Here is an 11798-nt window from a genome sequence, read left to right on the forward strand (position 1 = left end):
CTGGCAGAGCCCCTGAGCACCTGCAGGACACAGGATCCGGGGGCCCTGGAAATGGGAGCCATGGTATTTGGACAGGATATTAGCTCTTGGACTAAGCCATGAAATCTGGGATGTTTCTAGAGAATTGACTATACCAGTGGGCCATAAAATGAAATTTCATCAATGGAGAGAGCTATAAGTAGTAAAAAGGGCCAAAAAAAAAAAATTAAATTGGGGTAGCTATAATAGAAAAGGACTGCATGAGAATAACTTCCTTAAAATAGAATTTAAAGGATGGAGAGGTAGTAAAGTGAACACAAGGACCTGTGTCCAATCCCCAGAACATTAAAAAAAAAAAAAAAAAAATTAGGCATGATGGTGGCACACTTGTAATCCAATGCTGGTGAGGTGAAAAAGTAGAAACAGGCTAAGCAACAAGTCTTGGGCCAATAAGAGATCCTGTTTTCTATGAAAGGGGAAGGTGTGTGTGCGCGGATGAGGAGTGCAGGTGCCTGCAGAGATCAGAGATGTTAGCAACATGTTATGAGCCACACCACCCGAGTGATAAACACCTAACTTGGGTCCTCTACAAGGGCAGTGTGTAAGGCCTTTCGGAGGACTCAGACAATGGGGATCAACATCTTAAAGTCAGAAGATCCTCTTCTTCCCCCCCCCCTCTCTCTTTTTCTCTCTCTCTCTCATATGTCCTTCCTCCCTTTCCCTTTCTCTCACCATAAAACCTCGAGAGGCAGGCAGGTAGTCCAGATGTTCAGATTTCTTGTAATGACCCATGTAAACATTTATGTAACATTCAAGGTATTTGATCTTTACAACTCCTTAAGAACAATAGTTGTTGCTACAGAAGTTACAGTGGTCTGGTGGCTTTGGGGGAAGGGCACCAAGTTAGTCATGCAGTGAAGGGTCTGCTCTCTGCAACACTCCCAGTGTCTTGTGCCCATTACCATCTCCCATGACTAAAAACTCCCCACTGTCTTCTCTGGAAGCTACACTGAAGTCAGTACCCAGACCTTTGTCACACTGTCATCCACCTCTGTCCTCTTCATTGGGCAGCACTTCACAGGGGTGACTGCTTGCTTCCCAGGCTTTTATGCTGAGACATTCAACTATGTTGGGAAGGGGTTGCTGGGCATGAAACCCAGGACCTCAGCATTACAGGCAAACACTCTACTGCTGAAACACATCCCCCAAGCCTACCCATTCCTTGGTAGAGCAATCCTGGTGTGGAAGTCATACCCACCTTTTCCACAGAAGATAGATCCCAGTCCAGTCATGGAAATATGATTAAATTCCACCAAGTTAAACCAGAGTTGGAAGACAGAAAGCCTGTATTCTTACCAAATTGCTGGGAAATGCATTTTTATTTCTTTAAATATTATTTGGGAGTTTTTAGTTCTTGCATCTAAATGAGCCTAACAGACTACTCAATGGAAAATCATTTGTATTTTGATTGGAGAAGGAGGAATTTAGATAAAGCACCAATACTTAAACTTTAAACTTAGGGATTTCTTTCAAAAGAACAAATACAAAATATTAAAACACCACCCGAAATGCATCTATCTTCATAAGTTTTCCAAAATGTATCTTGCACTTATATTTGAGACTTCAGCTTAATTTCCTATGGCAAGTCCTAATTTGATGTTATTTTATGAGACTGGCTCTCATGTAGCCCTTGGCTGTCCTAGAATTTACTATGTAGACCAAGCTGACCCCAGAATTCAATATGTAGACCAAGCTGTTCTGGAACTCACAGAGATCCACCTCCCTGTGCCACCATGCCTGGCTATCCTAATTTTTTTTATATCTAAAAAGAATAAGTATCCCTCTGTATTGGAATCTATAAGAATCCATACCTACCTTCCTACTATTGGGGGTAGGGACAGCATGCTGTTAATAAATTAATATAACTGGCTTTTGATTGTTTATTGGTAAGATAACACATGAGGCTCACACATCTGTACATGTTATTTATTTTGAAGAAGGGTGTGTGTGAAACTGCTTTAATTAGTCCTGAGCTATTCACAATAGAGAGCAAACACCAAAACCAATGCCACGTAAGACTCTGTTTCATGTTTAGCTTGTACCCAGCTATCCCATGCCACATCCCAGATCCATCTGCTGGCAATCTGTGAGAGAAAATTTAAAAGATTCAGATGAGGTGTGTTAAGTGGATTTTAAATTACATAGCTTGATTTTTTTTACAATAGTGTGCCAATATCTCAGAAAGTTATATTTAGGGAATGATTTGTTATTCATCATGGAGTAACTCAAATGGTAACATACCTGCCCAGTGTGCTCAAAGCCCTCAGTTCCAGCCTTGCTCTATGAGGAAAATCAGGAGGCTGGAGCCATGGCTCAGTGGTTACGAACATGCATTGTGCTTCCAGAAGAGCCAAGTTCAGTTCTCAGCACCAACATCAGATGGCTTACAACCACCTGTATCTCCACTTCCAGGGGAATCTGTCACCTCTGGCTTCCTCGTGGATTTTCACTCATGAGCTCACACCCCTATCCCCCAAACACACACTACATGATTAAAAAGCAAATATTTCTTAAAGCTATGTCCAATTTCCCTTTAATGGGGAGACTCAGGAGTGATGCTGCTTGGCTCCCTTCTTTGCTGGAGGCTGGTAGTTGCCTCACAGTGAGTCCTAGGCAGGATTAGAAGGGCTCTGCTATATAATGGAGCCTAGCAGCTCAACCTATAGACCCAGTCTACTGTTCCAGACCATGCTTCTTGCCACATTTAGAAATCTTCAGCCCAATACTAGTTAGGGTCTTGTCTGGCAGCAATGGTGATGGATCCACAATGGCCACCCATGCTTCATGGCAGGAACCTGGAGGCAGGAGCTGATGCAGAGGCCAAGGAGAAGCTGCTTCCCGACTTGCTCAGCCTGCTTTCTCACAGCACCCTGGAACACTGGTCCAGGGGTGACACCACTAACAATGGGATGGAGTCCCTCCCCCCATCAAACACTAATTAAGAAAATGCCCTACAGGTTTGCCTACAGCCTGATTTTATGGAGGCAATTTTTCAACTGAGGTTCCTTCCTCTCTGATGACTGTAGTTTGTGTTAGGTTGACATAAAACTAGAAAGCACAACTGACTCTTTTTCAACATGACACATAAACATATCATTAAGCCATAAACTTTCCTATCTTGATCATCACTAAAAATCATACATTAATAACAGGACCACAATATAAAATATTCTTCATTACCCTAACATGCCTAAATGAAACTTACTGGCTAATTAATATAATTAATATTTACTTTGATGTTTTTGAGACAAGGTTTCTCTGTGTTACCCTGTCTTGGAACTCAGGATGTAGACCAGGCTGACCTTGAACTCGCAGAGATCCACCCGTCTCTGCCTCCCAAGTGCTGAAATTAAAAATGAACCACTACACCTGGCTTACTGGTTAATTAATTTAAATGACATTTAAATGATCAAAATTGCTATGACCAAGAAACAGGCTACGTAATCTAGTAAGTTATCAATAGCAAAATTGTATTTCTAGGCTAGTACTTGACAAACAATTTGCAATGAAAAAAAGTTTTTTGGTTTTTCTTAACAATATGATCTTTGTATTCAAGAGGCCTTTCAAGATCTCTACATTCCTAGGGACACCTCAAATATCAAATGGATGGATGTTATGTCATTGGGGCACTTACATTTATTGCTTGACCAGTCTTTTGAATAAATAATACTTTTATAATGAATTTATAACGATGGTACCCAAATTCTTTGACTGCTGTCAATACTCGATCTGCCAAGTCAAGTGACAAATGAGAGAAGGATTTATCATCATATTTGACATCTTTAAGACTGTCCTTTAAAAAAAATTGAGAAAAAAGTTTCAATTTTTAAACAAAATGTTTTTATGTAAATAGAACACGTGTATCTACATAATACCTACAACTGTTTTAAAATAGATATATTCCTGAAAATTACCATGTTATACTTACCAATTTATTTTCAATAACAATTTTGGAAAATTTGCTTTCAAAATTATGTTCAGTTGTCAAAAGCCAGGGTTAGTGGCATATGCCTTTAATTCCAGCCCTCAGGCAGCCAAGGCAAATGGTTCTCTCTAGTTCTAGGCCAGCTTGGCCTATACAGTTAAGTTCTAGGCCAACCAAAGCTACTCAAAGCAGTTAGGTTCAGTTGCCCTTCATGATCAACACTTGAGTTGTAAGTTTCTGATCATGAGGCTACTCTGTCAACTTACTGTAAATGGTTCCGTTTTCATTTTTCACTAGGGAGACAAAAGAACTTCAAAAGGTTTCTGGGAATTCATAGCAAAGGAAAGAAACTCTTTGTGTTCATAATTGTGTGTTCCAAATGCAGGTGTTACCTGGGCCAAGTTGTCTTTATGTTACTACCTTCTCTGGGCATCTTACTTCTATGGCATCAACAATTTAGCATATTTACTAATAAACTAACACACCTGAGAAAAATAGACGTGGGTCATAGACCATGAAGCAGATTTACTTTAAATGTACTAATGTTTTGCCTGCATATATGTCTGTCACCACTTGCTGCCTGGTGCCAAAGGAAGCCAGATGAGCTATTGGATCTCTGGCACTGGAGTTTTAAATGGTTATGAGGCTCCATGTGAATCCTCTGAAAAATAAGCCAGTGCTCTTAATCACTGAGCCATCTCTTCATTCCAGGATCCTTTCTTAACAAACTGTGAGCAAATCTGGACCGATGAAGGTGCTGATTACAAACAAAGCCTTCAATTAACTAACTCTCTGGAAGTGCACCCAGGACTGCACACTAAGTTCAGTGATACTAATCAACAAAGAGTCATGTAAATGTCCTCTCCCTCAATCCTCCTGCACCCCACTATTCTACCCTCCTTCTTCCCAACTTCACCTATTGGCTCCCTGATAAGTTCCTTCCATGTAGACAGCTGGTCTAAGGCCTGCATTTGGTCTTGCATCTATTGTGTCAATACTCAGTATTATTTGCTTTCTTCTGAATCTAACTCAAGTTCAAGGTTAGTCTTCTCTCAGGGTAAACCCAACCCATTGCTTGTCTGTCTAGGAGTCTCTCCAAATCCATATTGTGACTGTAACTCTGGGCTCAGGACCCAGGGGAGGCGTCTGTAAATGAAGTTCATACCTAGCCCATTTATTTTGTTTAATTTTATTTATGTGGTAGGGTCAAGTGAGAGACCAAAAATATACACTCGCATCACACATACCATTAGCATTGATCAGAATTCTTTCCCCAAACCATAAGCTATACTATCTTTGTCAAAAATCAATTATTTTGAAATGCATAGTTAGCAATGGAGGGATGGGAGGCAGTAGAGAGGTTCAAACTATGCCACCTTAAAAATGCTGCTTTGTCGTGTTGACCCAAAAGTGCTTGAAAAAATTGTGACTGCAGTAGCCTACCCTTTCTTTTTCTTCCTGAAAGCAGGAGATAAAACTCCTCTGAAAAGGGCCCTCTCCGGTTTCAAGAGAGAGGCTGGGTACAGCCAGAGATAGGAGAGGAGACAGACATATCACTTCCTCAACTTTCCTAGGCACCTCTCTGGGATTACCTACTAAAGCCCAAACACCTTTAGTCATGCTTTCCAACTTTTCTAATCTGTATCCCAACTAGTGTACAAGAGCTTGACTCTGCCTTTCCATGCTTCTTCCTCACAAAGTCTTCCGTGTCTAGGGAGAAGTTACTACAGTTTGCTTTCCTCTCAATCTGTCTTAGAGCAGTTTAAATTTTAGGTGAGGTGGAAACCTAAAGAGAGTTCATCTCTCCCGTAGGTGAGGGACTGCAGCTGCTGGAAATCAAATGTTGACCCTTAGCATGCAGATACAAGCTGAGCTCCTGGTCACACAGGTTGAGAATGGGACCCAAAAGTTGATCAATGGAGTATGAACTCAAGTCCATTTCACATAGCAAATGTCAGGTTCTCCAAACCTATCCTGAGCCAGTTATGGAAGTGGTATGATTAGAATAGACATGATTAGCAGCTGGCAGAAGAGCCACATTGAGTCCTTTACCTGTGAAGTCAGAGATCTTATTGAGGAAAACCTCCAATGGAAACATTTAGAATTACCTCTGCCTTACTCAAAAATAGTACGGTCTCATGAAGGGGCTGTAGAAAGCACTGCCATTGTAATTGTTACTAAGGCCTCTTTCAATCCATCTGTTTGGCTGTTCTGTATGCTTGGTCAGGCACCATCTACAGCTGTGGCTGCTGCATGGGACATGGTTTCACTGCTTAAGCAAAACATTTTTTGGCACCACTCCTGTAGTTACTGACCTGAAGAAAAAAATGCCTTTTTTTCTCCATACCTACCCATAATTGTCACTAAAAACAGTTTGCTTTCAGGTAGCAAAGGTAGAAGTGCAGCTTTCCTGTCCTAACTGAGGTATACCAGCTATCCAGTTCTGTAGACAGAGGAGGAGTTTTCCTGTCCCAACCACCTGGTCCCAAATAAACACTGAGAGGCTCATGTATGACTATAAATGCTCTGCCAATATTTCAGGATTATTATTAACTAGCTCTTACATTTAAATTAACCCATTTCTATTAATCTATGTATTGCCACATGGCCCGTGGCTTTACCTGTCCTCTAGCATCTTGCATCTTTGCTGTCGTCTCCCTGGACTCTAACCTTCTTCACCCCAGTCCTGAGTTTGCTTGTCCTGCCTAATTTTATCCTGTCTTGCTATAGTCCAATCAGTTTATTATTAACCAATGAGAGTAATACATATTCACAGCATACAGAAGGATTATCCCACAGCACAGCCCCATGCCAGAATTTAGTTTATAGGGAACTTGGTTGACTTTCCCTCTAGATAGACTGAATTCAACACTCAGCACTGTAGGACCATTTAGCCTCTATATTATTTACGGGGAGTCCCTATAGTGAACACATACACACACACACACCCCTCTTCCTCAATAAATATGATCACATGACTTATTTTGGCCTAAGATGCTCTCGGTGGTCTCATATATGCTGGACAAGCATCTATCACTGAGCTACATCCTTGGTCCCTAAATACCTTTAATATCTGTTGGATTTTAGTTTCTACTGAATGCGCTTGGAATTTCTTCAATGGCTCCATTCTATATGAATTGGCAAACTTTAGTTTTGCCAGGGCACTCTTCCATTCTTTGCCTATATCAGCAATTGAATCATCAAATGGAGGTTCCACATACTGAACGTCATGAATAGATTCTCTCAGTCTCTCTCTTAAGATCTGTGCATACTGAAAGAGGAAAGGAGAAAGATTACGTTTCAGACTTTAAGGATCTGCATACAGTGGAGGCAGAGCTAACGAACCTGAAATCTAGGTGTGCTTCCGAGTAGTCACTAAATGTTAAACTGTTAACTGCCAACTACTGATGTTTTCTATCGTCAGTTTGAGACTAAGTAACCGCTGGAGGGATAGGCTTTGGGGCTTGCCTATGGAGGATTCTTTTAATTTGACTAACTAAAATGAGAAGACCTACCCACGGTGGGAGGCACCATTCCCTAGGAAGGGATCCTGAGCTGTATAAAAAGGAGAGAGGGTGTGGGGCACAAGTAATCACTACTCTCTGCCCCCTGAGTGTGGATTCAATGTGATCAGCCACTTCAAACCCCTGCTGTCATGACTTGTCTGTCTTGGTACCCTGGTACCACAAGGCCAAAACAAACTCTTCTCTATTAAGCTGCTTTTGTAAGGGTATTTATCATAGCAACAGGAAAAGTAACTAAGACATACACAAATATACAAATGCACAACTTGTGTGTGTATATTTAGAATACCTACAAAATATCCAAAAGGACCAGAAATAAGAGTAGCCTCCACAGGGTGCCTGAGGGATAAAGATAAAGCAACTTTTCATGCTTCCTTCACACCTGCAATTATGGAAACATATCCATACATTTAGTTATCTTTAAATAAGTAACAGATTTAGGTAGCATACTTATCTTAACTTGAAAAGATAACAAAAGGAATATATTTGTGTATATATGTCCATTTTTGACATCTGATATATCAGTCCATGATTTTTGACATGATGCTTCCTTCTGAAGTATCCAATTTGTATTAGTAAAATAACTATTAGAGCCCTGTAGTTGTGTCCAAACTGTGACTGACTGGTGGATTGCATGCACCCTAGGCTGAAAACAATGCAGCACGTATGTAGGTGACAAAGTCACACAGCAGTTTCAAAACACTAGACAATATGGTAGTAGTTCCTGGAGCAATGTTCTAGTCCCTTCAAGTGCCAAGCTTCATTTTCTTAATAAACAAGAATTCCTTTTTTGTACATACTTGCTTGTCTAGAACTTCCAACTTCATTTTAACTAGAAGTGATAAGTATGCTTGCTTTAGTCCTATTAAGAGGACAAATTTTTAGTCCTCTACCACTCAATATGATGGCTACAGGCTTTTAATACATGGATTTTTAACGTTCTTGTAAGTCTAGGTATTGTTTATTCAGTATTTTTGCATCATGAAAGGGTAAATTTTGGCAAAAATGATTTTCTTTTTTTTTCAGAAGTACATTCTTTTTATTTCTTTAGATGTGCACACATACAAGATATTTTACATTTCCTAAGATGACTCTCCATTTCTTCTTCTTGTATTAAACTAAAGTTCATAAAGAAATACTGAAGGAATATTTCAAAAAATCTTATTTCAGTAACCTCAGCAATGGAGGGTGAGAGGTAGCACTCCCCTCTCCATGAGATCTTTATATTTATGCTCCTTGTCCACCAATGATCAGCTTCACAGCCTCTGGTGAACTCGATATCATCTCAATATCATCTTGTCCAACAAATGTCATTTGTTCTTCTCTGCTTTCCCTGTATCGGCGGTAAAGGATGTACGCAATTGCTGCACTTGCTGGGATTCCAAGTATCAGGGATATATATATATATATATATATATATATATATATATATATATACACACACATACACACATATATATGCACATATTAATATGTATTTATATACACATATACATATTACACAACACACACACACACAGAGGGGACTCTAGCAATTCATCAGTTACATTTCAGGTTTTCATACCCTACCACTAAAATTTTGAGCTTTGGTATGTATGCTGAGTCTCTCTACCTACTGTTACTAATTTTGGTTGGTAGCAATTTGTCCTAGTCACTTTTCTCATGTATTTAAAATCTGATTCGGGGTTTGCAATTTTTGTTACTTAAGATGTAGGGACTTCAACTTCCTATGTCAACAATTTGGAATTCTGTGTTGAAATATATTCTAGCTACATATAGCACTCTAGGTTTAGTTTTCTTTCAGCATGAAAGAGATGCTTCAGTGTCTTCTAATTCAGATGGTTTCTGAGAAGCCTGCTGTTTTCTCTTTCATAGAAATGTTTACATTCACTGCTTTCAAGTATGTCTTGGCAGGATTTCCTGTTTCTTGTGCCTGGAATTCACTGAGATTCTTTGCTTTATGGGTTTAGTTCTCATATTTGTTGCTTTTCATCTAGAATTTCAAGCATTATTTGTTACCCTTTCTTTTTTCTTTATGGACTCAAATAACAAGACTACTCAGGCACTTGACAGACACTGAAGACCTTTTCAGAACGTTCCCCTCACGCTTCTGTTTACTAGTCTTCTTCCTGTGAGATTAAATCTGTTAATTCCACTCACTGCATATGATCAGACATTGTGTTTATTTATGGAAGGCTAACTCAACCTTTTTCTTAAGTGACTTCTACCTTTGTTTCCACTACAATACACTCAAGGGACACACTATTAATACACTGTATGACTAACAGTGTTTTCAAGATTGCATAATGCTTCTGGGAATAGGACATGTAGAGCTTCAAATTAACCCTTAGTGAACATGCTACCTTGAAAACTACATTTCTGACATTTCTTCTTTATGTATAATACCAGTTACTTGGTTTAACATACTCTTATTAAAAGTACTTTATTCTTTCAGCTCTGATGAAACCCTTACCATCTTTTTAAATGCCATCAAATTTGTTATCAATAGTAAGCTACTGACTGGCATTTATCTACATGGAGCCTACTTACAGACCTAGAATAAACTGAGCTTACTGGTGTCATTTTCCAATGAGAGATTTAATTGTTTAGCTAAAGTACTATTTATTTGCTAATGCTTTTGGTTTTCAAATACACATGCTTGAATGAGATTGATGAAGTTGCCAATTTTTAGTAATCTGCTTAAGGTTTTGTAATCTTGGATTGCAAAGACCTAACTCCTGCTAAGCAAAAAATGCAATGTATTGGAAGCATGGGAATAATTCAGGCAGGAAGAAAAACCTTAAGAACTAGACTCAGAAAGACACATGAAGGACACTCCAGTTTGCATCTGCCATTATAATAATAAACCTCAAGCCTTTTCTTAGTTCATTAAATCTAATTTTGTTTCATCCTCCTACAAAGTTTAAGTAGTCACCCAAACCACTAATACCCTACCCAGTTGGGGAGGAGTTATTTTCTGAAAATACACCACTAGAAAAAAGAAAAAGAAAAAAGAAAAAAACACAGGAAGCTGGAGAGCAGTTAAGAGCACTTCATGCTCTTGGCATAAGATCCAGTGGTTCCCAGCAATCACTTGATGGCTCACAATCATATATATAATCTGCCTTGGTCCATGTACCTTTGCTTCTAGATTTTACCAAATTGTATCTTCATGTTGGATCCAGGCTCATTCAACTTTCAAGATAGGCAGTAGATTCACAGAAGTGACTCTTGTCTGTCTCAAAGTATGGAAGTTTTTATTTACTGCTGGTAACCCAAACTTTAACATAGTACAATGTTGTGCTTTTCCCTAGGTGTGTGAACTTGGCATTCTTACTTTTTCCCTATCTCTTCTTTTCTCTGCAAAACTCTTGCCACAAAAGAGACATTAGAACCTAAAATGTTGTCGTCACGCTAAGTGATCCTGAAATAGCTTGCTTTTCAAAAACTGCATCTTTCCTGTTCTATCTAGCTCCATCCTACCAATCAATCATGAGCCACAGATACGGAAAACGGCAGGTGTCCTAGGATACAGGTTCTAAGCTCAGTTCTGCATCCTTGGGAAAAATGTTTTCCCTTATGGCCTCAATGGAAGACTGAGTTCCGATTACATCAATGGTTTTAAAGGGCAACCATATAGAAATGCCAGTGTTTTGGCATCAATAAAATGGGATGCTGACCTTTTCTACCGATATCTGAGCAATAACTAGAATTATCTTCAACTTTTTCCTCTTAAATATCCTTCAAATAACAAATAGTAAGACTTAATTGATCTGCACATGTCAGTCCCCCCCCAGGTGTGTGTGTGTGTGGGGGGGTGTACAATGTGTATATATATATGGTATAAACTCACTTGGGGTTAGTAAGCCATATATATATGAGAAGGCGCAGCATATGCAACTGCTGGATAACTCTAGACATCTGCCAGCTAAGTCTGAAAGGAAGTGAGAACCCACCGTGTAAAAACTTCCTATTAGTTAACCTATGGTTCTGTGGATTTAACAACAAAAACCCTTCGGCCTTCGACGTCTAAGCCATGCTCAGCAAGGGTCGGGAAGACGGCAGCAGGAACCGGGCAGCCATCGGGCGATCTAACGGGGGCAGAGCAGCCCGGTCTCACGGGAGGGAAAGCGGCCTCGGGCCGGGCGCTCTCCACTCACTGCCTCCTTCTCGAACATGCTAGGCCTCCGATCTTTCTTAGACGCCACCGGCGACTGGTGCGCCGCGCCGGGGGACGACTTCGTCATTCGCGACCGCCGGTCCATCTCGATCCGCTTCCCCGAAGGCGCCGCGCCTCCCGCCGCTCTCTC

The 11798-nt window shown here is 40.1% G+C and overlaps 1 protein-coding gene across 1 annotated transcript; it reads right to left on the reverse strand.

Annotated features, from left to right (window-relative positions):
• Nucleotides 1-647: 647 nt before the first annotated feature.
• On the reverse strand, nt 648-11776 carry Tcte3 (t-complex-associated-testis-expressed 3). Its single transcript, XM_027401187.2, has 4 exons — nt 11649-11776; nt 7029-7235; nt 3674-3832; nt 648-2123 (listed from the first exon to the last, which is right to left on the reverse strand). The coding sequence occupies exons 1-4, from the start codon at nt 11751-11753 to the stop codon at nt 2013-2015; spliced, it is 582 nt and encodes a 193-aa protein (XP_027256988.1). The 5' UTR covers nt 11754-11776; the 3' UTR covers nt 648-2012.
• Between the last annotated feature and the right edge of the window lie 22 nt (nt 11777-11798).

The sequence above is a fragment of the Cricetulus griseus genome, chromosome 2, assembly GCF_003668045.3.
Source record: "Cricetulus griseus strain 17A/GY chromosome 2, alternate assembly CriGri-PICRH-1.0, whole genome shotgun sequence".
Taxonomy (NCBI): Eukaryota; Metazoa; Chordata; class Mammalia; order Rodentia; family Cricetidae; genus Cricetulus; species Cricetulus griseus.